This window comes from Salvelinus sp. IW2-2015, linkage group LG7, assembly GCF_002910315.2.
Source record: "Salvelinus sp. IW2-2015 linkage group LG7, ASM291031v2, whole genome shotgun sequence".
NCBI lineage: Eukaryota > Metazoa > Chordata > Actinopteri > Salmoniformes > Salmonidae > Salvelinus > Salvelinus sp. IW2-2015.
In genome coordinates this window covers 1,915,024-1,943,010 of record NC_036847.1, presented here as the reverse complement: position 1 = coordinate 1,943,010, position 27,987 = coordinate 1,915,024, and the positions used below count along the sequence as shown (strand labels likewise).

The window sequence follows — 27,987 nt, the reverse complement described above, 5'->3', positions numbered from 1 at the left end:
GACAAAAGTGATCAGCTCGAATGCACCCAGTGTGTCCCTTTGCTTTGAACTAATCGGAATGACATTTCTGCTGAACTCCGCCCATGTTGAGCTTGCTCCTTTTTGCGTCATMAAAAGTCGACGCTGAACTTTTGACGTGTAGAACGTGTTCGCYATAATAAATGCTGTGCTAAAACAAGTGATAACAAGGTGGCGTTTGTATTCTTTTCAACAAATATTGGTGTAGTTAGCAAGTGTCTGTCGGCATTGTAAAAAAAAAAAAAAAAAAGGAATAAGGGAAGAGCGAAGGACAATTTAGCAGAAAAAGGTACGTAGCCAGCCAACAACACTGTTTCGCAAACAAACTGGCTTTCTAGACGGTCTTGTAGCTAGCTCGAGTGCAAACAACGCAGACAGCTGTTTCTGGTGCTGAACACCAACACTGAACTGATTGTAGCTAAAACATAGCGTACGTTCCAACGTTGTACTAGTTAGTTAACGTTTATATAGGGCATATTCATAGCTAGTTGGTAGCGCAGCTAATATACTCTACAGATGTGAAATATACCTGTCAAAGATAGTTAACGTTAACTAGCTAACTAATGTACAATATGTAACATTAGCAAGGTACGGATGACTAACCAGTTCAGTAGTTAGCTAGCTAAATCACTACAAAACACGTGTGTACGTTAGCTTGTCATCATGATGTAACTAACTTACTAGCTATATATTACAGAGAGTGTAAGTTAAGTAGCTAGTTGAGGAACGCAGCTCCGTTCTCTTATATCGAGTCGGAGTTGAGTTTTGATGACTGGTCGCGGGACTTGCTAGCAACATCATTGAGTCGCCATCAGTTGATTCTTGTAAAAATGTCAATTCTGAAAACGCTTACCTATAGCTATGTTTGTCCTGTACAACTGCGATCCTTCCGCGGGGTACTGAAATTCATACTTCTAATAAAAATTGTAGCGAATACAACCGACTTTTTGCTCGTTCTACGTAAACGGAAGTTTACATTTTAAATGGTACCGTTAGGGACGTCCCAAGGATTCCTGATAGTACGGACCCAATTTAATCGCAGTTTACGTAATACGAGCATGAAGGGAAAATCGTTTGTATTAGTTATATTTTTTTATTAGAATTATTAATTTTAGCACCCCGCGGATGGACCGGAGTTGTACAGGACCAACATACGTACTTGTAAGCGTTTTCAGAATTGACATTTTTACAATAATCGATTGATGGTGGTGACTCAATGTTGTTGTAAGCAAATCCCGCGACCAGTCACCAAAACTATACTCCGTCTCGATAAAGAGAACGGAGTTGAGGGTTCCTCAACTCTTAACTAGCTAACATTAATTATACAGGGCAGGCTAGCTAGTAGCTACTGCRCAATAGCGAATGTTATTGGATGTTTTCTAGCAGAGCCATAAACATGGCTATGGTTTCTAGCGTCGTGCTCAAGGCCATGACCAAATCACCTGTTGACTGTCCCAAGAACCTGTATAGCTGGATCGGTTCTGAACTGGAGCCAAAAGAAAGGTCMATTTTGTGTCACTGGTTGCAACTGGAGAGGTAGTCATGGTTTGTGAGCATAGATGGATCATGCATGAATTATATTTTATTTGAGGCGTAGGCCAAATCAGTAAGCTAGTGTTAGTGATGATATGCTAAACATGCYGTGTTGGTGCATGCAAGAGTAGGGAATCAATCTAGCTCATATCAAAATTTACAATGACAGGTGACTCTCTTCTCTTGCATGCACCAATGCAGTTTTTTTTCTTGCACATTCTCTCTAGACCCCAAGTAAAGTTTAGTTGATGACATGATTTGTTCTGTGTGTCAGGCCAGACCATGGCGTCGGCATCTGCTAGTGTGGATTCCAAGGCAGAGCTGACCTCTCTGCTGGAGCAGTGGGAGAGGGAGCAGCAGGCCAGCACACCGGACCTGGTCAACATCCTGACTAAGTGAGTGTCTGAGTAATACAGGATAATTGTTGGTAACACCAGTGGATATTATGGGAAGTAMCATCACTGAATGTTTTGGGAAGTTTATTTGCTTGTTTATTTGCTTTCACCTTATTTATTTATGCCATATATTACTTGATGAAGGGATGGAAATACGTTTTTTTTTTTTTGTCTCTGAACATTAAGGAATATGTGGTTGTCTGTTTTTGAATATATCATGGGTTTTCTTTTCCCCTCAGGATTTCAGAGCTGGTGGAGAGGGAGACTGAGGAATATCACAAAGCTGATCCGGATCCTTTTGATGACAGGCACCCTGGTAAGATGATGTATTTATGTTGTATGTAGTCATAACTATAGTATTAACTATAGCAACAGTGATAGTTGTTGACCTTCTGTAGGTTTTTCTAATTCTCMCAACCCCTTGCCACTTAGGGAGAGCGGATCCAGAATGCGTCTTGGGTCAGCTGCTAAAGATCCTGTTCAAAAATGATGATTTCATGAATGCTGTAAGACCTGAACTTTTTAAGATGTGTTTTTCCCCACACATTTACAGAATGGTATTTGTTCAAATTTGAATTATTTTAACTCCTGTCTTTTTCTAGCTCGTTAATAGCTATGTGATGACCAGCAGAGAGCTCACCCTCAACACTGCAGCCTGTCGCCTGCTGCAGAACATCATGCCTGGGTTGGAGACTGCTGTGGTCTTTCAGGAGAAGGTAGGCTATAACCTACATCTGTGGAGATGCACTTGAACATGTTTGTATATTTAGTTAGCTATAATATGCAACTGATTCAAATATTCAATAATCATGATGTCTCTGTTTGTGTGTGTACATGACAGGAGGGCATAGTGGAGAGGCTTTTTAAATGGGCCCAGGAGGCGGAGCAGCCCCTGAGAATCTATGCTACAGGCCTGTTGGCTGGAGCAATGGAGAACCAGGACATCGCTGCCAACTACAGGGAGGAGAACTCTGTCGTGGTCAGTGGCAACATCCTACTACTACCTGAGAAGGTTTATCAACATCAACATAAGATCTTGTGTAAATACGGTAATGTGGGTTCAATTGATTTTAGCCCTGTCACCACAAGTGGGTGTCCATCACCAGTATCTGTGAATGATGCTAGATGTCAGTATCTGTGAATGATGCTAGATGCATCTTTCTCTCTTTAGGTGCCTCTGATGCTGCAGCGGCTACGCGAGCTGCAGGCCAAGGACACTGAAAACCGGAAGGGGTTTAAACGGCCCAGCCCCAGGAAAACCCTGGGGGAACCTCTCCTTCCTCTGGATGAGGAGACGGTCGACGGGGGCTTCGAGGACAACCCCTTCCCCCCGGGGAATAAAGACATTGAGAGGAATGAGAAGGGATCAGATGAGGACCGAGTGGAGATCCACAGCCACGAGTCTTACAGCGAGATCTCCTTCCACCTCAACTACCTTAACAACACCCACAAGACCAGCAGCTGCGCTAACTCAGCTGTCAATGGCCCGATGAAGCCTGTGTCTGCCCCGCCGCCTCTGTCCCACCGGGACTTCCCCGACGGCAGGGAGGAGGGCAGCACTCACCTCAAGAGGAGAGCAGAGAGGGAGAATGGACAGAAGGTGAAACAGAAACTGAACTTCTCCCTGCCAGACCCGGAGAGGAACTTCAGCGAGCTGTCCAACAGCAGCTGGTCTGAGATGAGCCCCTGGGTGATTGGGAACAACTATCACCTTTACCCTCTGACCCCAGAGATGGAGCAGAGGCTCATCCTACAGTACCTCACCCCTCTGGGAGAGTACCAGGAGGTTAGTGGCTGCTTCAAAAACCTACCAGCAGATGTCAGTCTTATCAAACTCCTTTATAAGAGCTAGTGCTGTAGTCGTTGAAGACAATATGCCATAAATGWCTGGTAGACAGACGAGTAGTTCTCTGCATACATTTTTTTATTTCTCTGTATTCATTTTGTCTTTCAGCTTCTGGCTGTCTTCATGCAGATGGGAGCCTGTGAGCTGCTCATCCATTACATGGACCTGAAGCAGACCAACGATGTACAGCTCACCTTTGAGGCTCTCAAGGTAACCTTTCTACAACTGACCTATAATGCATCTCAATTGTTTCAAGAGGAGCATCCCAGCCTTATCCTTAGATTCTCATTCGCTACCTATAGTACCTAGCCTCCCTGCTCCTGCATAAGAAGTTTGCCGCCCAGTTTGTGGTCCATGGAGGGGTTCAGAAGCTGCTGGAGATCCCCAAGCCTTCCATGGCCGCCACAGGGGTGTCTCTGTGCCTCTACTACCTGGCCTACAACCAGGATGCCATGGAGAGGGTAGGACAAACACGCACTGCATAAAAGTAAACAGTTCATAAAAGTTGTGACCTGTGGTACATGGGTGTGACATGATTTACTTCCATGTAAATGTGTAAGTCAATACAAATGTGTGTTCATGTGTCCCCATTAAATGTGTCTCTGTTACCCCCAGGTGTGTATGCTGCCCCACTCTATCCTGTCTGAGGTGGTGAGCTACAGTCTGTGGCTGTTGGAGTGTTCCCACGCCTCGGGCTGCTGCCACGCCACCATGTTCTTCTCCATCTCTTTCTCCTTCCGAGCAGTGCTGGAACTCTTTGACAGGCAGGACGGCCTCCGGCGCATGGTCAACCTGGTAGGAGGACCTGTGTGGTTTAGTCATGCTTCTGTTGTATCCAAGTGAAATACCAAGTGCTTTTCACTGTCTCCAGATCAGTTCTCTGAACATCCTCTGTGTTGGGGTGTGTATTAGACTGCTGTTTATTTTGTATTCTACGGTCTCCAGATCAGCACRTTGGAGATCCTGAACCCTGAGGACCAGGGGGCCCTGCTGAGTGATGACCAGATCTTTTCCAGCAGGCAGACGGCCAAGCACACCTGCATGGCCCTGCGCAGGTACTCCGAGGCTCATCTGGCCATCAAGGTGGAGCAGGTCAAGCAGTCCCTGCAGCGGACTGAAGGGGGTGCTCCCATTCACCCACAGCCTTACTACAAGGTAGGAGGAACATGCTGTTCTATGTGTGTTGTGATGATTGAAATTGTCTTGGGTCCTCTTTCAAATAATGAAATTGAATTTYAATTAACTTCCTCAATTGAAATGGATTTTACCGCCATCCCCCTGGAACCCATCATCACAGATGAACTTTGTTGATGGTTTTCTTTCAGTGATGCCTCATTCTCTTTATGTTCACCAGGCATGTAGTTACACCCATGAGCAGGTGGTGGAGATGATGGAGTTCCTGATTGAGTATGGCCCAGTCAGGCTGTACTGGGAGCCTGCAGAAGTCTTCCATAAGCTCTCCTGTGTGGAGCTTCTCCTGCAGCTCATCTCCATTGCCTGTGACTGGAGGACCTACTACGGCAGGTAAGGACAGAAAATAAATGCATCCTTCCTTCTGATGAGAAGGATGGACTTATTTATCAACTCCATCTGCTCTATATTAAAATACACCTCTGTCCATTATGGAGAACATTTCTCACAAATTCAAGTGAGCACAAAGTTGTAACCTGTGACTATTTCACCCTGTGTTGTTTTGTCCCCTAGGAGTGACACAGTGCGTTATGCCCTGGACATTCTGAGCATCCTGACGGTGGTCCCTAAGACCCAGCTGCTGATGTCGGACTCTGTGGCCGTGCTGGATGGGGAGGGGGGCAACGCCATCTCCACCGTGGGTATGTTACACTGCCCTGCCATGTCATTAAAGTTGCACGATATGGGCAAGAAATCATTGGGACATCTGTGTGTGGGAAGCAGCAACGAGGAGAGGGACAGCAACCGAATAAACTATGAAAACAGACGTCACATGCGGCTAATTAGCATTTCAAAATATTTCATGCGATATGGATCTCTTGCGATATGAATATTGCACAAGTCAATATACACTGTACAGAACATTAGGAACACCTTTCTAATATTTAGTTGCACCCCCTATTGCCTTCAGAACAGCCTCAATTCGTCGGGGCATGCACTCTACAAGGTGTCAAGCGTTCCACAGGGATGCKGGCCCATGTTGACTCCAATGCTTCCCCCAGTTGTGAAGTTGGCTGGATGTCCTTTGGGTGGTACACTTGATACACATGGGAAACTGAGTGTGAAAAACCCAGCAGCGGTGCAGTTCTTGACACAGTTGCCTGGCACCTACTACCATAACCTGTTCAGACACTTAAATCTTTTGTCTTGCCCATTCACCCTCTGATGGTCACACATACACAATCCATGTTTCAATTGTCTGAAGGCTTAAATTCTGAAGGCTTAAATCCTTCTTGAACCTGTCTCCTCCCCTTCATCTACACCAGTGGTTCCCAAACGTTTTATAGTCCCGTACCCTTTCAAACATTCAACCTCCAGCTGTGTACCCCCTCTAGCACCAGGGTCAGCGCACTCAAATGTTGTTTTTTGCCATCWTTGTAAGCCTGCCACACACGTGGGAAGTGACAGAGAGCTCTTATAGCACCAGGGCACAGATAATAACAATCAATAATTTAGCAATYTTACATATAAAACCTTATTTGATCTTCAAAAATGGTGAATAACTCACCACAGGTTAATGAGAAGGGTGTGCTTGAAAGGATGCACATAACTCTGCAATGTTGTATTGGAGAGTGTCTTAAATAATTTTCCACACAGTCTATGCCTGTATTTAGTTTTCATTCTAGTGAGGGCCGAGAATCCATTCTCACWTAGGTACATAGTTGCGAAGGGCATCAGTGTCTTAACAGCGTGATTTGCCAAGGGAGTATACTCCTGAGCGCAGCCCTATCCAGAAATCTGGCAGTGGCTTCTGATTTTAAATTCAATTTTCAAAGAACCGCTTGTTGCAATTTCGATGAGGCTCTCTTGTTCAGATATTGGTAAGTGGACTGGAGGCAGGTCATGAAAGGGATAACGAATCCAGTTGTTTGTGTTGTCCGTTTCGGGAAAATACCTGCGTAATTGATCACCCAGCTCACTCAGGTGCTTTGGTATATCACATTTGACATTGTCTGTAAGCTTGAGTTCATTTACACACAAAAATCATACAATGATGGGAAGACCTGTGTGTTGTTAATGCAGACAGAGAAGAGCTCCAACTTCTTAATCATAGCCTCAATTTTGTGCCACATATTGAATATAGTTGCGGAGAGTTCCTATAATCCTAGATTCAGATCATTCAGGCGAGAAAAAACATCACCCAGATAGGCCAGTCGTGTGAGTAACTCGTCATCATGCAAGCGGTCAGACACGTGAAAATGATTGTCAGTAAAGAACTTTAAGCTTGTCTCTCTCAAAAGAAAAAGAAAAAAGTCAATACTTTGCCCCTTGATCACCAGCGCACTTCTTTCTGTATGTTGTAAAAGCGTTACATTGCCGCTGCCCATATCATTGCATAATGCAGAAAATACACGAGAGTTCAGGGGCCTTGCTTTAACAAAATAACATTTTCATTGTAGTGTCCAAAACATCTTTCAAGCTGTCAGGCATTCTCTTGGCAGCAAGTGCCTCYCGGTGGATGCTGCAGTGTACCCAAGTGGCGTCGGGAGAAACTGCTTGCACGCGCGTTACCACTCCACTATTTCTCCCTGTCATGGCTTTTGTGCCATTAGTACAGATACTAACACATCTTGACCATTTGATGTCACAAAGCTGTCCAGTAACTTTAAAAATATCCTCTCCTGTTGTCCTGGTTTGTGGAATTGTTTTTTATTTTTGTCAGTGAAACGAGGCTACTCAGGCCGAGGGGGGGAAACTCACCCAAATGTATAGCCCTGTTGGAAAATCTAAAGGGACTGTGTGAAAATGTGAATTACATTTATATTTKGTGTATCCCACGACGGCATTGGCTATTCCCAAACAAGTGGTACGCGCAATCTACACTGATTTTGAAGGGGATTTAACAAGTGACATTAATAAGGGATCATAGCGTTTACCTGATCAGTCTGTCATGAAAGGAGTAGGTGTTCCTAATTTTTTTGTACACTCAGTGGATAGCCCACCTGCCATGGCTTTCTATTTACACAACCCCATATATCCAGTAGACCAGTACTCTTGGCTTTGCGTTCTAATCTTAATGTTCTGTTGTTCCTCAGGTATGGGTGTAGTCCTGGTGGTGGCAGAGGGAGAGGTGTTTGTGAACGATGCCGAGATCCAGAAGTCTGCTCTGCAGGTGGTCATCAACTGTGTGTGCGCTCCAGATAAAGGCATGTTCGGCATCGGCAAGTTCATCTCTGGCACGCCCCGCAGACGTCTACCCCAGACCACCAAGAACAGCGAGAGCGTGCTCACCAAGATGTGGAACGTGGTGCAGTCCAACAACGGCATCAAGGTGAAAGTATTTATTTCCGAATTGTCTATTGATCTTACGCTTGAATGTTTTTGGGCTCTACTGGTCTCATAGTTCTGCCATCTCCCTGTAGGTACTGCTGTCCCTGCTGACAGTGAAGATGCCCATCACAGATGCGGATCAGATTCGGACCCTGGCCTGTAAGGCCCTGGTGGGTCTGTCCCGCTCCAGCTCAGTCAGACAGATTATCAGCAAGCTGCCTCTCTTCAGCAGTGGACACATCCAGCAGCTCATGAAGGAGCCCGTGCTCCAGGACAAACGCAGCGAACACGTCAAGTTCTGCAAGTTTGCGGCAGAGCTAATCAAGCGGGTGTCTGGTAAACCCCTCATGATCGGGACGGATGTCTCCCTGGCCTGGCTGCAGAGGGCAAACGTGGTGGCCCAGTCCAGAATATCCTTTCCTGAGAAGGAGCTACTGCTGTTGATCCGGAACCACCTGGTGGTCAAGGGTCTGCATGACACTGCCACCACACTCACCAAGGAGGCCGACCTCCCCATGGCCATCCTCCCCCACCCATCTTCCTCAGCTTTGCTTCCTGTCGTTGTTCCCCCTGCCTCTCCTGCCCCTGCCCTCCCCCGGACCCCTCGGCTGGCCAATGGGGTCACAGCACGGTTGGTGAGCCACAGCTCTCATCCGTCCGTGCCGTTGTCAGTTCAACCCCAGCCTCGTCCCTCGACGTCGCAACTCCTCACGGTACCTCCGGCCGCCCCTCCCCTGTTGACCCCTCACCAAAACATCGGCTCTCCCCTGATTGGACGGATCGTGTTCATGCGAGAGCGMCCGTCGCCGTGCCCCGTGCCTGCCATCTGTAAGAAGCCGCGGGTGCTGAGGCAGAAGTCGGACTACGGTGCCTTCAGCCAGAGTCCAGCCATGAAGAAACAGCTGGACAGACACCTGCCCTCTCCCCCCGCCCTGGACAGCATCATCACAGAGTACCTGAGGGAGCAGCATGCGCGCTGCAAGAACCCCGTTACCACCTGCCCCCCCTTCTCCCTCTTCACCCCCCACCAGTGCCCTGAGCCCAAGCAGAGGCGCCAGGCCCCAACCAACTTCACCTCCCGACACACACGCAGGGTTGTCTACCCAAAATACGGAGGGGTGGATGGCGGCTGCTTCGACCGACACCTCATCTTTAGCAGGTATGATTTCTTCCTACCACACTAGGGACTCGGCACAAAGTCCTTGTGTAACCGATGTGAAATGGCTAGCTAGTTAGCGGGGTGCGCGCTAATAGCGTTTCAATCGGTGACGTCACTTGCTCTGAGACCTTGAAGTAGTTGTTCCCCTTGCTCTGCAAGGGCTGCGGCTTTTGTGGTGCGATGGGTAACGATGCTTTGAGGGTGGCTGTTGTCGATGTGTGCAGAGGGCCCCTGGTTCGAGCCCAGGTAGGGGCGAGGAGAGGACGGAAGCTAAACTGTGACACTTGCCTTTTAGGCTGAGGTGGACCTTGGGTGGACCAGGTGTTACACTGTCAACCTGTGTTTATTTTCAGAACTTAATTTGTGTAATATTTGTATGAACATAACAAGATTCAACAATTGAGACACAAACTGAACAAGTTCCACAGACATGTGACTAACAGAAATTGAATAATGTGTCCCTGAACAAAGGGGGGGTCAAAATCAAAAGAAACAGTCAGTATCTGATGTGGCCACCAGCTGCATAAGTACTGCAGTGCATCTCCTCATGGACTGCACCAGATTTGTCAGTTTCTTGCTGTGAGATGTTACCCCACTCTTCCACCAAGGCACCTGCAAGTTCCCGGACATTTCTGGGGGAGTATGGCCCTAGCCCTCACCCTCCGATCCAACAGGTCCAAGACGTGGTCAATGGGATTGAGAACCGGGTTCTTCGCTGGCCATCGCAGAACACTGACATTCCTGTCTTGCAGGAAATCAAGTACAGGACGAGCAGTTTGGCTGGYGGCATTGTCATGCTGAGGGTCATGTCAGGATGAGCCTGCAGGAAGGGTACCACATGAGGGAGRAGGATGTCTCGCCAGAGTACATCGATCCCGCGCCAGAGTACAGGCCTCGGTGTAACGCTCATTCCTTCGACGATAAACGCGAATCCGAATATCACCCCTGGTGAGACAAAACTGCGACTCATCAGTGAAGAGCACTTTTTGCCAGTCTGGTCGATCGAAGGTGGGTTTGTCAACATTGTTGCCGGTGATGTCTGGTGAGGACCTGCCTTGCAACAGGCCTCCAAGCCCTCAGTCCAGTCTCTCTGTTGTTGTTGCCATCCTGTACCTGTTCCGCAGGTGTGATGTTCRGATGTACCGATCCTGTGCAGGTGTTACACATGGTCTGCCACAGCGAGGACGATCAGCTGTCCATCCTGTCTCCCTGTAGCGCTGTCTTGGGCGTCTCACAGTACGGATATTGCAATTTATTGCCCTGGCCACATCTGCAGTCCTCATGCCTCCTTGTAGCATGCCTAAGGCACGTTCACGCAGATGAGCAGGGACCCTGGGCATCTGTCTTTTGATGTTTTTCAGTCAGTGGAAAGGCCTCTTTAGTGTCCTAAGTTTTCATAACTGTGACCTTAATTGCCTACCGTCTGTAAGCTGCATCCTGTAGCTGTTCCACAGGTGCATGTTCATTAATTGTTTATGGTTCATTGAACAAGCAAGGATTTATCTTTGAAAGACGTTTCTTTTTTTTGCTGGTTTGTTTTTATTTTTTCCCAGGTTCCGACCCATCTCTGTGTTCAGGGAGGCAGATGAGGATGAGAGTGGGTTCATGTGTTGTGCCTTCTCTGCCCGTGAGCGGTTCCTGATGCTGGGGACGTGTACGGGCCAGCTCAAACTCTACAATGTGTTCACAGGCCAGGAGGAGGCCAGCTACAGCTGCCACAGCTCTGCCATCACACACCTAGAGCCATCACGGGTCAGTGAGGCACATTTACAAATCGACCTATCTTGTGGATATCTAAAACATAGTATTTAATGAGACCTTTATTCTTGTCTTTTGTCATCAGGATGGCTCTCTGTTGTTGACGTCAGCGTCATGGAGTTATCCTCTGTCTGCACTGTGGGGCATGAAGTCAGTGTTCATCATGAAGTAAGTGTGACTCACATAAGACTAACCTTGGCCCAGTCAAATCAATACAGTTGGTTATTGTTTTCAATGGGGATGACTGCTTTACCGTTTCCTTTCTATGGTTCTTTCTACTGGTTCTGTGTGTATGGTCCTCAGAGCAGGGAGTTGCTGAAAGGGGCTGACAGGTTCTTTAATTATGCACACTAACTGAACTGCCTTAGGGCTGGAATCTTCACTTCATAGAACACAGACAGTGTAGTGGGGCCACAGTTTAACAAAAGCAACATTGGGGCTTTTTGTGATTTTAGCTAGAACAACATTGGTCCCTCATTGCTTAACCAAAATTGATTTTTCAATATGAACTGAAGTCAGAGGTTGTAAGGATTGCCTTGAAATGTGTCTTTTTCAACAACAAAAAATTCCATTTATCTTTATTCATTTGATATATATATTTGTTTCCCATTTTTCTTTCCAGGCATTCCTTCTTAGATGACCATTATGTGGAGTTCAGTAAACTTTCACAAGACCGAGTCATTGGCACAAAGGAACACATAGCTCACGTAAGTTTTCTTAACATCTAAAGGTTAAACTGAACAACCATGTATATACACTGAATACACCAAACATTAGGAACACCTTCCTAATATTGATTTGCACCCCCCCTGGTTGACTCCAATGCTTCCCACAGTTGTATCAAGTAGCCAATTTGTCTGATGTCCTTTGGGTGGGGGACCATTCTTGATACACACGGGAAATGGTTGAGCGTGGAAAAACCTAGCAGCGTTGCAGTTCTTGACACAAACCGATGCGCCTGGCATCTACTACCATACACCGTTCAAAGGCACTTAAATCATGTTTTGCCCATTCACCCTCTGAATGGCATACACATAATTCATTTCTCAAGGCTTAAAAATCCTYCTTGAACCCGTCTCCTCCCTTTCGTTGAAGTGGATTTAACAAGTGACATCAACACGGGATCATAGCTTTCACCTGTTCAGTCTGTCATGGAAAGAACCTGTGTTCCTAATGTTTTGTATACTCTGTGTATAAGCTGAAATCATGTCATYGTCTTTGGGTCTCAGATCTACGACATCCAGACAGGGCAGAAGACCCTTACCCTCCACTACCCGGACCTGTCCAACAACTACAAGAGGAACTGTGCAACCTTTAACCCCACCGACGACCTGGTGCTGAACGACGGCGTGCTGTGGGATGTGCGCTCAGCTCAGGCCATCCACAAGTTTGACAAGTTCAACATGAACATCAGCGGAGTGTTCCACCCCAACGGCCTGGAGCTCATTGTCAACACCGAGATTGTATCCTTTACTCACGTACTGTACAATAGTAATATTACATTTTTAAAGAGTATTCCCAATGCTCTGTTGGCAGTACTTAGCCTACATCAGTTGGTCAGATGTTATCAAGCCTCAAAAGTGGCCACATGTCAAGATTAGTTTGTCACATCCGGCAAAATACCCCAACACCAAATGAATTGTGAAAAAATAGTCGTTACATTATACTGAGAGTGATGTGACATTGTGATTTCTTAATGAGTGTGTCAGTGGGACCTGCGGACCTTCCACCTGCTCCACACAGTGCCAGCTCTGGACCAGTGCAGGATCGTCTTCAACAACAACGGCACGGTCATCTACGGAGGTGAGAACTCACTGCATGATGGGAAATGCAGTACTGTATCCTGTGTTAGTGAGACTAATCGAAATTTCACCTGCTGAACAGCTAGCACTTTATAGATGTGTGTAAAAAGGTGAGTGCTTGGGGGTTGTGTATTTATGAAGTKTTGAATGTGCATGTAGAGGTGTGTGTTTGATGCCACACTGCCCCACTGAACCATATGGCCAGGAGGCTGTGCCCTGAGCTGGCAGAGGAGAGCACCAGCTGGTTCACACCACCTCACAGCCAGAGCCACAGGGAGGCCATGATGGATCCACCCACATCCATATCACTCGAATGTCTCAGTAGCCTGAGCCATGTGGAGGCCATGATGTACCCAACCACAGCAGTGGCAGTCGAGCAGCAGTATCACTCTTATCATCTCTCTTTATCCACCCATACGTACATCCATGCAGTTTGTACGTATGCAACTAGTGTTATTTTGCTATCATGGATCCTCGCATTACCAAAATTCATWAAATTTTCCCCAAATATAGTTTTATATCCGTCTTTGTTTTTACAAGTTTGTTGTTCCCCAGGTTTTTTTGTAATCTTTTCACATCTCACTTTTTAATAGAACATACAATTATTATATATATATTTTTTTAATCTCCACAACAATTTTTGAACAGGAGACTACTTTTGAGGTTTGGGGGGGGGGGATATAGTTAACCATTTAATCGAAGTGTTAGCAGTTGATGTTAACTCTTCAATAACACAGATTCCAACGCAAATCAGGGGGAGAAAAATAGGTTTATTCAAAGAGGACAAATCATAGATGTTATGCTGAGAGGTAGATGTTCATTCTCCCCTGTCCTCAGTGATTCTCAACACAGAGCAAATGGAGAGGATGTAGTTTTATAACCCAACCCTAGCCTGTGGTTGACCAATTGSAATTCCTTGCAATAAAAATAACAAGTATCCTATTTCAGGCTTAATGAATAGACAAATTCCTCCCATGTCTCTAACCCATTGCTCATTAATTTTCTATTACAGAAAAAACACTTTCCTTGGATCATTTGTACTCTGTTGACCTTCAGTCCTCTTGACCTTTAGTCCTCTGCGTTGTGTATTTATCTTCAAAATATTCTTACAGAAGTGAGCATCAGATGGAGACCATGTGATTGCAGAGTTTGCTAAACGAATGGCCTCTGGATTGATGCAAATGAGCATGATATCATTCTGCTAGGTTAGGCGTAGGCTATTTTGTAGATAACAGTTCATGGAGTATTTTTTTGGGGGGGGAAGCCTTCACATCTTTGAAGTGTAGACTAGACGTGCGCACGCACTGCACACAACACACACACAGACGGGCATTCCTGTGCCGTTTCCAAAACTTGCTGGAAAATACAAATCACTGATGCATTTTCTTCATCTATTATGATGAACATGGGCAAATTAATGTATTTTCTATTTAGTTCACTACATTTATTTGCTTTCCTACTAAGTTCAATACATTTTGGAACATTGTTGAATTCCGTTCTGTCCAGATTCTGTGAGACCCTCTGCGTTTTCCACAATGTGTCCCTATGGTACCAGAATTGAGCAATGCCTATTTTCAAGCAGAATTTTTCAATTCTTTCATTGGAATTCCAATTCACTTTTTTTCTTGACTGAATAGAAATGGAATTGACCCCAACCCTGTTACCTAGGACCATGTGGATACCATGAAGGCTCTGCCCACACACGCACCCACACCACTCTGTTTAGTAGCCAGAACCATGTCTATCGGTCTGGCCATTTAATCTGGCCAGATTTGCTCTCGTTGTCGCGTGTACAGAAAACGTAACCCGAATGTTGTTTTTCCCAGCGATGCTACAGGCAGATAATGAGGATGATATATTGGAAATGCAGATGAAGACTCCCTTTGGCTCCTCCTTCAGGACGTTCAATGCCACTGACTACAAACCCATTGGTAAGACTGCTCTAAGACACACTGTCACAACAGTCCCTCGGCCTTGCATTTATCAGAAGTAGACTATCTTGTTTTAAATTGCAACCCAGGCATGACTCAATAGTGGCTCCTGTCCTGACCCAACATCTGGGAAACACTCGTTTTGTAAAACGACAGCTTCATGCTTTGGAAATGGAGTCAGATTAGCTTTTTTTCCCAAATTGACTCCTTACAAAAGCGTTTATTCTTCCTGTATCAACTACTTTCAATATTGTGAAGTCATATGAGAGGTTTATTATTCCCCCCCTCCCCCCCAGCCACCATCGACGTGAAGAGGAATATATTTGACCTCTGCACGGATACTAAGGACTGCTACCTGGCTGTGATCGAGGTAAATCTTCTGTCATCTGTTAGATTACTCGATAAAGCTGCAAAGGATTGAATCACATACCCCACTTTGCACAGTCAGATATTGAGTTTAGTGGTGGGGCTTAGTACTATTGAGGCATACAACTGTTGTCAGACTTTCTGTGTGTTTCCCCTCCAGAACCAGGACTCGGTCAACACAGACACGGTGTGCAGACTGTACGAGGTGGGACGCCAGAGACTGGCTGAGGAGGAGGAGGATGAGGAAGATCAGGTAAAGGACCCAACGTACCCCTTCACAAAGCGCCCCCCTCTTATGTTATGTTGGTTGATAATCCATCAAATAACCAATCGCTAACATTGGGTGATTGGTTGGTTATGCCAGAATKTTTTTATTGCAAGTAATGCAGCCTAAATATCTAAATATAAGATCTGGCTGTTCTGGAACACTTGTCCCCTATCAGGAGGATGACGATCAAGAGGACGACGATGATGACGAAGATGACTCTGACGACGACATCGACACAGACCCACTGGTTGCCGAGCTGGAAAATGATAATGGAGGAGAGGACGAGGAAGATGGGAACAATGACTTCTCTCCCTCTGACGATGAAGAGGTAGCTCGTCTGCTTGAGGGGGATGGTGAGGATGATGACGATGACTCGGATGAGGAAGATGGGGACCTTGCCCTGGATAACAGTGAGTAATAGTTGTCAGTGTATCCCTCAGCCACGCACTCATCTAGGTACAGCATTGGATGAAGGACCAGCAGGGTTGAAGTTTGTGGTAACATTGAACTTTAACCTTCTGTCATGGGCTAGGATACATATTTTTCTTTTTATAATGACATTCAACAGGGGCATTCAACTCTTACCCTATGAGGTCCGGCGCCTGCTGGTTCTCTGTTCTGCTTGATAATTAATTGCACCCATCTGGTGTGCCAGGTTTAAATCAGTCTGTGATTAGAGGGGAACAATGAAAAAACGCAGTGGAACTAGCTTCGAAGGTCAAGAGTTCAAKAGTTCCCAAATTAAGTTACTGGGTAGCTGCAGGAACAAGTTTGGAGAGAGCCAATGGTATACAGAGTTTGGGCAGAATATCACCTGTCGGGCAGCGAGAGCATGCTCCTCAAACAGTGGTTGATGCATGAACTGAAATAAGTGTTGTATTTATTTCTCAGCTGCTCATATTAAGCACATGCTCCCCTATAAAACCGAAGTAGCCTACAGAACGGACCGGCGGGAAAAATTGCGGCCTCCATTCGCTATTCGAGTGCATACAGATGACATGTATTTTCTTTTCTCCCTGCCCCTGTTCCTGTCCATTTGATAATGGGCCATTCTAAATCAAATAGAAATGTCCATATTAGTAAAGATTAAATTGAGAATAGTCTGATGGGTGACAATATAATCACTTGATGATAGAACATCTGTGCAGCCTGAGGCAAGGAACAGAGTGCAMGTTTTTTTTCTTTTTTTCTACTTTCTCAAATCATCAATGTTSCATCATGCAGCCCATATGTTTTGATTTCTGACATTCTGTGTTTATCATAAACTGTTTCAAATAATCACTTTTATGCTCAACATAGCCACTTCATACAGTGCCTTCGCTAAGTATTCAGACCCCTTGACTTTTTCCACGTTTTGTTACAGCCTTATTCTAGGTCGTCATTGTAAATAAGAAGTTGTTCTTAACTGACGTGCCTAGTTAATTTTAAGTAAATTWAAAAAATAAAACGTACCTTATTTAAAGAACATATATTTTTTTATTTCACCTTTTATTTAACCAGGTAGGCTAGTTGAGAACAAGTTCTCATTTACAACTGCGACCTGGCCAAGATAAAGCACAGCAGTTCGACACATACAACAACACAGAGTTACACATGGAATAAACAAAACATAGTTACACATGGAATAAACAAACATACAGTAGAAAAATCTATATACAGTGAGTGCAAATGTGGTACGATAAGGGAGGTAAGGCAATAAATAGGCCATGGTGGTAAAGTAATTACAATATAGCAATTAGACACTGGAATGGTAGATGTGCAGAAGATGAATGTGCAAGTAGAGATACTGGGGTGCAAAGGAGCAAGATAAATAAATACAGTTTGGGGATGAAGTAGTTGGATGGGCTATTTACAGATGGGCTATGTGCAGTGATCTGTGAGCTGTTCTGACAGCTGATGCTTAAAGTTAGAGAGGGAGATATAAGTGTCCAGCTTCAGTGATTTTTGCAGTTCGTTCCAGTCATTGGCAGCAGAGAACTGGAACGAAAGGCGGCCAAAGGAAGAATTTGCTTGTGGGGTGACCAGTGAGATATACTTGCTGGAGCGCGTGCTATGGGTGGGTGCTGCTATGGKGACCAGTGAGCTGAGATAAGACGGGGCTTTACCTAGCAGAGACTTGTAGATGACCTGGAGCCAGTGGGTTTGGCGACGACTATGAAGCCATGGCTAGCCAACGAGAGCGTACAGGTCGCAGTGGTGGTTAATATATTGGTGTCAAAACGGATGGCACTGTGATAGACTGCATCCAATTTGTTGAGTAGAGTGTTGGAGGCTATTTTTTATAGATGACTTCGCCGAAGTCGAGGATCGGTAGGATGGTCAGTTTTACCAGGGTATGTTTGGCAGCATGAGTGAAGGATGCTTTGTTGCGAAATAGGAAGCCGATTCTAGATTTCATTTTGGATTGGAGATGCTTAATGTGAGTCTGGAAGGAGAGTTTACAGTCTAGCCAGACACCTAGGTATTTGTAGTTGTCCACGTATTCTAAGTCAGAACCGTCCAGGGTAGTGATGCTGGACGGGCGGGCAGGTGCGGGCAGTGATCGGTTGAAGAGCATGYATTTAGTTTTACTTGCAGTTGGAGGCCACGGAAGGAGAGTTGTATGGCATTGGAGGTTAGTTAACACAGTGTCCAAAGAAGGGCCAGCAGTATACAGAATGGTGTCTGCGTAGAGGTGAATCAGAGAATCACCAGCAGCGAGAGCGACATCATTGATAAATACAAAGAGAGTCGGCCCGAGAATTTAACCCTGTGGCACCCCCATAGAGGCTGCCAGAGGCCCGGACAACAGGCCATCCGATTTGACACACTGAACTCTATCAGAGAAGTAGTTGGTGAACCAGGCGAGGCAATCATTTGAGAAACCAAGGCTGTTCAGTCTGCCAATAAGAATGTGGTGATTGACAGTCGAAAGCCTTGGCCAGGTCGATGAATAYGGCTGCACAGTAATGTCTCTTATCGATGGCGGTTATGATATCGTTTAGGACCTTGAGTGTGGCTGAGGTGCATCCATGACCAGCTCTGAAACCAGATTGCATAGCGGAGAAGGTACGATGGGATTCGAAATGGTCGGTAATCTGTTTGTTGACTTGGCTTTTGAGGACCTTAGAAAGGCAGGGTAGGATAGATATAGGTCTGTAGCAATTTGGGTCTAGAGTGTCTCCCCCTTTGAAGAGGGGGATGACAGCGGCAGCTTTCCAATCTTTGGGAATCTTAGACGATACGAAGGAGAGGTTGAACAGGCTAGTAATAGGGGATGCAACAATTTCGACAGATCATTTTATAAAGAGAGGGTCCAGATTGTCTAGCCCAGCTGATTTGTAGGGGTCAAGGTTTTGCAGTTCTTTAAGAACATCAGCTATCTGGATTTGGGTGAAGGAGAAATGGGGAAGGCATGGGCGAGTTGCTGTGGGGAGTGCMKKGCTGTTGACCGGGGTAGGGGTAGCCAGGTGGAAAGCATGGCCAGCCGTAGAGAAATGCTTATTGAAATTCTCAATTATAGTGGATTTATCGGTGGTGACAGTGTTTCCTAGCTTCAGTGCAGTGGGCAGCTGGGAGGAGGTGTTCTTATTCTCCATGGACTTTACAGTGTCCCAGAAATGTTTTGAGTTTGTGCTACAGGATGCAAATTTCTGCTTGAAAAGGCTAGCCTTAGGAAAGCTAACTACATGTGTATATTTGTTCCTGACTTCCCTGAAAAGTTGCATATCACGGGGGCTATTCGATGCTAATGCAGATCGCCACAGGATGTTTTTGTGCTGGTCAAGGGCAGTCAGGTCTGGAGAGAACCAAGGGATGTATCTGTTCCTGGTTCTACATTTTTAAGATGGTGAGGAAGGCACTTTTAAAGAATGACCAGGCATCCTCTACTGACGGGATGAGGTCAGTATCCTTTCAGGATACCTGGGCCAGGTCGATTAGGAAGGGCTGCTCGCTGAAGTGTTTTAGGGATCGTTTGATAGTGATGAGGGGTGGTCGTTTGACCGCAGACCTATTACGGATGCAGGCAATGAGACCGTGATCGCTGAGATCTTGGTTGAAAACAGCAGAGGTATATTTGGAGGGCAAGTTGGTTAGGATGATATCTATGAGGGTGCCCATGTTTACGGATTTGTGGTTGTACCTGGTGGGTTCATTGATAATTTGTGAGAAATTGAGGGCATCAAGCTTAGATTGTAGGATGGCCGGGTGTTAAGCATGTCCCAGTTTAGGTCACCTAGCAGCACTAGCTCTGAAGATAGATGGGGGGCAATCAKTTCACATATGGTGTCCAGGGCACCATATGAGGGTGGTCTATAGCAAGCGGCAACRGTGAGAGACTTGTTTCTGGAAAGGTGGATTTTTAAAAGTAGAAGCTCGAATTGTTTGGGTACAGACCTGGATAGTAAGACAGAACTTTGCAGGCTATCTTTGCAGTAGATTGCAACACTGCCCCCTTTGGCAGTTCTATCTTGTCGGAAAATATTATAGTTARGGGTGGAAATTTCAGGGTTCTTKGGGGTCTTCTTGAGGCAGGATTCAGACACGGTTAAGACATCCGGGTTGGCAGAGTGTGCTAGGGCAATGAATTAAACAAACTTAGGGGGGAGGCTTCTAATGTTAACATGCATGAAACCAAGGCTTTTATGGTTACAGAAGTCAGCAAATGATAGCACCTGGGGAATGGGAGTGGAGCTAGGCACTGCAGGGCCTGGATTGACCTCTACATCACCAGAGGAAGAGTAGGATAAGGGTACGGCGAAAGGCTTAAATAACTGGTCGTCTAGTGCTTAGAGAACAGAGAGTAAAAGGAGCAGATTTCTGGGCACGGTAGAATAGATTCAAGGCATAATGTACAGACAAAAGTATGATAGGATGTGGATACAGTGCGGGTAAACCTGTGCATAGAGTGACGATGAAAGARATATTGTCCCTACAAATATCATTTAAACCAGGTGATGTCACCTGTGTGGTAGGTGGAACTAAAGTGTTAAATAAGGCGTATTGAGCAGGGCTAGAGGCTCTACAGTTAAATAAGGCAATAAATACTAACCAAAACAACAATGGACAAGGCATATTGATGTTAGCGAGAGGCATGCGTAGCTGAGTGATCATAGGAGTCCAGTGAGTTGGCTTCAGGCAGCTTGCGGGCCGTGTCTAGSAAGCTAACAGAAGGGCCTTGGAGGGACGTCGCGACGGAAGATAGTCTGTGGCCCCCTCGTGCTATTACATCGGCAGACGGATCAGCAGGGCTCCATGTGGTAAACCAGGCCAATTGGCAGAATAGGTATAGTGGCCAGATAATTTGTCCTGTGGGCYTCTTAAGGTAACAGTCCAATGTGCTCTGGACAGCTAGAAGGCCGCGGATGGGATTTCAGGGGACGAAGCGACGGCGGAGCCAGTTGAGAAAAACCCCATCGGGCGAATCACGTCGGTGGTCCAGTCGTGATGAGTCGGCGGGGGTCCAAGCCAGTTGGCGAAAAGTGGTATTGTAGCCCAAGTAGTGGCTGATGGACCTCTTTAGCTAGCCGGGAGATGGGCCTGGCAAGGCTAGCTCCAGGCTAATTGGTTCTTGCTTCGGGACAGTGACGTTAGCCAGGAGTGGCCACTCAAATAGCAGCCAGCTAGCTGTAATGATCCAGGTGAAGAAGAAAAAAAGGTTCAAGCTTGCGGTAGGAATCCGGAGATATGGAGAAAAATACGTCCGATTTGCTCTGGTTTGAGTCGCGCTGTGCAGACTGGCGAGAGTTGTCCGTGCTAGAGATGGCTGATGACCGCTAGCAGTGACTAGCTGACTAGTAGCTAGTTAGCTGGCTAGCTTCTGTTGGGGTTCCGGTTCAGGCGACGGATCAGCAGGGCTCTGTATGGTGGGTATAGTGGCCAAAGAATTTGTCCGATGGGCCTCTTAAGCTAACATTCCGATGTACTTTAGACAGCTAGCGGGCCGTGGCTAACTAGTAGCCAGTTAGCTGGTAAAATATTAAATATATATACGGGRAAAAAAGGAAAAGCAATGTTTACAAGGGAAAGGAAGGTACAAGACAAAAACACGTCCGACTGCTACGCCATCTTGGAATATTCTTGAACTATTTAAACCCTTTACTCAGTACTTTTTTGAAGAACCTTTGGCAGCGATTACAGCCTTGAGTCATCTTCGGTATGACGCAACAAGCTTGGCACACATGTATTTGGGGAGTTTCTCCTATGCTTCTCTGCAGATCCTCAAGCTCTGTCAGGTGGATAGGGAGCGATGCTACACAGCTATTTTCAGGTCTCCAGAGATGTTCGAAAGGGTTCAAGTCCAGGCTCTGGCTGGGCCACTCAAGGACATTCAGAGACTTGTCCTGAAGCCACTCCTGCATTGTCTTGGCTGTGTGCTTAGGGTTTCTGTCCTGTTGGAAGGTGAACCTTCGCCCCAGTCTGAGGTCCTGAGCGCTCTAGAACAAGTTTTCATCAAGGATCTCTCTTTTTACTTTACTCCGTTCATCTTTGCCTCGATCCTGACTAGTCTCCCAGTCCCTGCCGCTGAAAAACATCCACACAGCATTATTCTGCCACCACCATGCTTCACGGTAGGGATGGTGTCATTGTTTTTCCAGACGTAACGCTTGCATTCAGGCCAAAGAGTACAATCTTGCTTTCATCAGACCAGAGAATCTTGTTTCTTTGGGTGCCTTTTGTCAAACTCCAAGCGGGCAGTCGTGCCTTTTACTGCCAGACCAAGGCCCYTCTCCCCCGATTGTYTAGTTTGGCCGGGCGGCCAGCTCTAGGAAGAGTCTTGGTGTTTCCAAACTTCTTCCATTTAAGAATGATGGAGGCCACTGTGTTCTTGGGTACCTTCAATGCTGAAGAAATGTGTTGGTACCCTTCCCCAGATCTGTGCCTCGACACAATCCTGTCTCGGAGCTCTACGGATAATTCCTTCGACCTCATGGCTTGGTTTTTGCTCTGACATGCACTGGCCACTGTGGGACCTTTTATAGACAGGTATGTGCCTTTCCAAAAATGGTCCAATTAATTTAATTTACCACAGGTGGATTCCAATCAAGTTGTAGAAACATTCCATGCTCAGTGGAAACAGGATGTAGCAAAGGGTCTGAATACTTTTGTAAATAAGGTGTTYGTGTTTTTTATTTTTAAATCTGCAAAAATGTCAACCTGTTTTCGTTTTGTCATTATGGGATATTGTGTGTAGATTGTTGAAGATTTTATWTAATACCTTTTAGAATAAGGCTGTAACGTAACAACGTGTAAAAACTCAAAGGCTCTGAATACTTTCTGAAGGCACTGTATGCACACACTTAGAAAGGATATTTTCCCATTACTATTTTATTCAGCTAAGTTCAATTATATTCTTCTAACTATAAAGTCGTATAATGGCACGGGACTTATAAGCATATCTTGTCTGCTAAATGGAGCATAGCCAGGTAACTAACATACACTAGGCCAAATCATATTCTGTTCTTCTGAAATACATTTTCTTATCATAATGTTAATTTAGATAAATAATAAAATAAATTGATTTATTGATGGTGTTCATAGATTTATTATACTTTTTTTAAAGGTGCGCGTCAGCGTTTTGTATGCCGGCTATGACTTGCCTTTTTTTAAATACAGTCCTCGTTCTCTGTGAAGCTTAGCTTGTTATCAAAATTATTGCTTAAAAAAAAAGTGTTACTGTACTGCTGTGTGGACATTTCATCTTTAAAGAGTGAGTAAGGAAAAACAGAGATGAACCCTCACACAGGAGACATGTTTCTACTCGGTGGCATTTTTACTCCAGCACCGTGACTTGTACAGTGTTCTGTCCCGTTATTSCCCGGACCTCTAAATCTGTCTTTGCTTTCTTTCTGTCAACCCAGCAGACAGCTCAGACCTTGAGGATGACATAATCCTGTCCCTGAATGAGTGAGGAGTTGTCTGGGACAGAGGAACTAGGACAACATTTCCCGGACTTCTAGTGAGAGCTCTCCCGTGGGTGAACACTCATTAACAACTGAGACAAGACGGTAAGGTACAGTTAGAGTTGGGGAGAAAGAAGGATGGGATTTGGATTTGGGGAATGAACTGCGAGACCGACTGCACTGCTAGTTTGGAATATTGTCCCAATGCCCACCTACCGCCCAGGAGAAATGGTGGGAGAAGCTGATTGGAGAGTCAGAAGTAGAGGGCCAGAAGAAAGTTCCGCCTTTCAAAACATTTCCACGGAAATGGTATTCCTGAGAAAAAAAAACTGTTTATGATGATATAGTTTTATATTACACGGTTTGCTTGATGAGTGGGGGAAAAAAACTGGTACACACAACAAAGACTGATTCTTTTTAAAATGTTGATTTCATTAAAGCTCTTTTCAAAGTTTGTCCCCCCATATGGACTATTGGTCATTTTCTAGAGTGCTGAATGACCACTGTCATGTGTAGGCTGTTTTAGATGGGGAAACTGWAGGATACCACTTCTCTCTGTGGATTGATAAGGCAGAGTGTTCGCTGACTCAAGCTTACTGTTCTGTACTGCATCGGCTCCCGTGTGGTCTGCTAAAGACTAAGGTGGTGCTTGAGGCCGCCACTTTAAAAACAAACACCCACACAGAGCGCTGATAATCTGTGGAGCTAAAGCAGCCATATCCTCAGGTTCATCTCCACTGCACCACCTACAATACAAACGTAGCTAGCGACCAAGACACCACACACAATAGTGCCATCAATGACCAACGCCACTKRGTTTCACTGTGTAATCATAACGGATTAAACATGGTGCTCTTTAAAAATGCTGACGACTGRCAATTTAGGAACTGTACTCGCATTAGTGAGTGTAAAACCGTGGACTACACAAATATTGTCGGCACGTGATTTGATGTAGGTGTATGTCTATATAACGAGGCCTTAATTTTTTTACACCGTGTATGAATTTGGCTTAGATTTACATTTTGAGTGCTTGATATCAACATTGGGTTTATTCTGTCTACACACAGCAAATGTTATATTGTAAGACGGAAAGCATACTTTACCTTTACATTTTGGGTTAACATTTTTGGTGGGGGGGGGAGTTCATTCGTGGACATTGCTTGGTATTCAGTTGTTATATTGCTACAACCTGTTTCCCCTTTTTTAAATATTTTTTTTCTAACACTTATGATTTGTTTGGTCCTCTCRTGGAACACCCCTGACAGAAGTGCATTGGATGATGTTTTAGTTGCTGACTGTCAATAATACAGAGACACTGGGTGCACATGTTTTGCATTAAGGGATGTCCGGGTGGGTGAATTTGGTACTCGATTGGCAATTTAGGAGCCTTGTGGAAAACACAGAATCCCACCCTCAACTGCCAGGGAGGCCGGTTATAGGGATAGCGTTGACAATGAAACTCATTCCCCCGGCTATGTAAAGCAAGCRCACTGTATTTTGGCCGAGGTGTGTTTTGTTTGGATTATGGTTTTGACCTTGAACTATTTTGGGTGGAAGGGTGGGTGGTTTTAGAAGCTATTCCTGATAAGTATTAAAYTGTGCATATTATTCAGTTGCTGCTACTTTTTAACGAGACAGTCAAGATGCAAATGTAGGCTGGTCTCACATGTGTTGCCAACATATCATGATTTTTCTTCCTGAATCATTAACTTTTCCTAGTTTTTGATTTCATTATTTTCCTTCTACCTTTCTTCATTTCTTTGTTAGAGGCACTCTTGTAAAGACCCATAAAAAAAAAACATGTTCTGTACAGTATGTATCTAAAAGTATTTTTACTCTCATTTTATTTAAAGATTGAGCTCTGTCATCTTTAGGCCTAAATTGGAATACCCTGACCCATTGACGTTAAGAGATTAACGCCCTGGTGTGAACATTGAATATGACGTGCATCATACACCCAACAGCTATTATTCAGTTGCTGTGATGGAAGAGCTCACTCATCTCTAACCTACGTAGGAGCCAGGGTTTCACGACCAGAACATAAACGTATAGAATATACCTCAGAAATGTACTAGAGATTGTCATTTGTGGTACCCAATATAAGCCAATTTTATGTATAGTATAATACACCACACACACACATTTGTTTYGTACTTCAATTACTATTTATTGTAGACTACATGCTCTGTCTACAGACATGGGCTATTTGCTGTATAATCAGCTAATCCAGTAGTGTGCGGTTGCATCACCATTGGCAACCATATGTTAAATTGGATTATGTAATGTTCTTAGATAATTATAGAATGGATCATAACATTCTAAAAACAACCTCGTTTTGATTAAAAAGTGATTTGAAAATGTGTGTGTATGAGCATGCTAGAGTAGTGCATGGGAGATGCCTGTGCTATGCTGAAAACAGGCAGGATCTTGTCTAAGAGGAATACATTTATTTTTCTGTCTGTGGGTGATGTTGCAAGCAGAGGCTATCTTGTCTGTGTGAATATAGTATTTGAGACGGAGGACCGATTCTGTGTCTGCCCATAATAGAGTACCGTATAGTGTCTGTCTATGTTATGTTTGAGCAGAGAATTTTGTGTGTGTAAGAGAGAGGGAGTCCGAATAGATTTTATCTGCGTATGTCTTGTTTGTACGAGTGTATGACAGGGAGATGGMGATTTGGACTCTGTATTTGTGTGTGAGAGCGTGTATGTGTGATTTGAGAGCTGGAGTGTGTGTGTAGGTAGATGATTGAGGAAGCACTGCATTGTTCCAATTACCACCACCTCTTGCTTCCATTGTCTGCTGGAATGGAGGGTGTCAACTGATAGCAGCTTATAGACCAGTGGTCCTCACAGGCMTCTGGTATACAGAGGGATAAACACTCCCTCAGCCAATCTTATTAGGGCAAACGGTATTAAACTACCGTGTACAATAACATCTGTAAAACCTCTTTCAGTCAAGGCTTTCATTAGATGTCTTCTATGTATCAACTTCAATGAAAGTAGAGCCAGAAAATCACACTGTATAGTTTGTTTAATACTTTAAATGTTTTAAGGTTTATTTTAATTTTWAAATGTTCTTGTGCACCTGTTACAGGTTCTAAAATACCAGGTTTGCTTTTCCCAGATGGTGCATAATGTACTTTGCTACTCTACCATACTATTTTCTCTCACTGGCTGTCACTAGCCAACCAATGTTAAACAATTACATTGTGTTGACATCAGTTCTTATTTTTGTCGGTAGGAATAGGAATCAGATGTCAAGCTAGATCAGGGATCATCAACTAGATTCAGCCACGGGCTGATTTATTTTCTTTAGCTGAGGGTTGGGGGGCCAAAACATAATTACAAATCATTTGCAAACTGACCGCAAGAAGCGCAAACAAACATATATATATATGTTTATTTAACATATATATATATATGTATATATGTGTATATGTATATATTTGACTAAAACGATCATTTCAAACATTGCTTACGATCACATCTCTTTTATGCTTTGGAATACTTACGAATAGATTTCCATTAAAATCACTTGGTGCTAATTTCCTGGTGTTTTTACAATCTTTTATGTCCAACAATGAAGATACAGTGGGGAGAACAAGTATTTGATACACTGCCGATTTTGCAGGTTTTCCTACTTACAAAGTATGTAGTGGTCTGTAGTTTGTATCATAGGTAGACCTCAACTRTGAGAGACGGAATCTAAAACAAAAATCCAGAAAATCACATTGTATGATTTAAGTAATTAATTTGCATTTTATTGCATGACATAAGTATTTGATACATCAGAAAAGCAGAACTTAATATTTGGTACAGAAACCTTTGTTTGGCATTACAGAGATCATACGTTTCCTGTAGTTCTTGACCAGGTTTGCACACACACAGCAGCAGGAATTTTGGCCCACTCCTCTATACAGACCTTCTCCAGAATCCTTCAGGTTTCTGGCTGTCGCTGGGCAATACGGATTTCAGCCTCCCTCCAGAGATTTTCTATTGGTTCAGGTCTGGAGACTGGCTAGGCCACTCCAGGACCTTGAGATGCTTCTTACGGAGCCACTCCTTAGTTGCCCTGGCTGTGTGTTTCGGGTCGTTGTCATGCTGGCAAGACCCAGGCCACGACCATCTTCAATGCTCTTACTGAGGGAAGGAGGTTGTTGGCGCAAGATCTCGCCATAACGATGGCCCCACCCATCCTCCCCCTCAATATGGTGCAGTCGTCCTGTCCCCCTTTGCAGAAAAGCATCCCCAAAGAATGATGTTTCCACCTCCATGCTTCACGGTTGGGATGGTGTTCTTGGGTTGTACTCATCCTTTTTCTTTCCTCCAAACACGGCGAGTGGAGTTTAGACCAAAAAGCTCTATTTTTGTCTATCAGCACCACATGACCTTCTCCCATTCCTCCTCTGGATCATCCAGATGGTCATTGGCAAACTTCAGACGGGCCTGGACATGCGCTGGCTTGAGCAGGGGACCTTGCGTGCGTTGCAGGATGTTTAATCCATGACGGCGTGTGTGTTACTAATGGGTTTTCTTTGAGACTGTGGTCCCAGCTCTCTTCAGGT

At 44.9% G+C, this 27,987-nt stretch overlaps 1 protein-coding gene across 4 annotated transcripts; it reads left to right on the top strand.

The window, feature by feature from the left end:
* Positions 1-104: 104 nt before the first annotated feature.
* Positions 105-26,967, top strand: LOC111966185 (DDB1- and CUL4-associated factor 1). Of its 4 annotated transcripts, none has more exons than XM_023990625.2 (25): positions 105-307; positions 1,826-1,946; positions 2,186-2,262; positions 2,379-2,452; positions 2,549-2,662; positions 2,788-2,925; positions 3,118-3,732; positions 3,901-4,002; positions 4,095-4,253; positions 4,408-4,587; positions 4,738-4,947; positions 5,147-5,316; positions 5,497-5,624; positions 8,019-8,254; positions 8,346-9,412; positions 10,966-11,164; positions 11,256-11,338; positions 11,793-11,877; positions 12,400-12,633; positions 12,880-12,973; positions 14,799-14,903; positions 15,200-15,273; positions 15,430-15,522; positions 15,713-15,947; positions 23,382-26,967. In XM_023990625.2, the coding sequence occupies exons 2-25, from the start codon at positions 1,834-1,836 to the stop codon at positions 23,426-23,428; spliced, it is 4,632 nt and encodes a 1,543-aa protein (XP_023846393.1). In that variant the 5' UTR covers positions 105-307; positions 1,826-1,833; the 3' UTR covers positions 23,429-26,967. The 4 variants fall into 4 exon arrangements, with proteins under 4 accessions (XP_023846393.1, XP_023846392.1, XP_023846395.1 ...); XM_023990624.2 differs by having other exon boundaries at positions 23,379-26,967; XM_023990627.2 differs by lacking the exons at positions 105-307; positions 1,826-1,946; positions 2,186-2,262 and having other exon boundaries at positions 2,788-2,986; positions 23,379-26,967.
* The last annotated feature ends 1,020 nt before the right edge of the window (positions 26,968-27,987 follow it).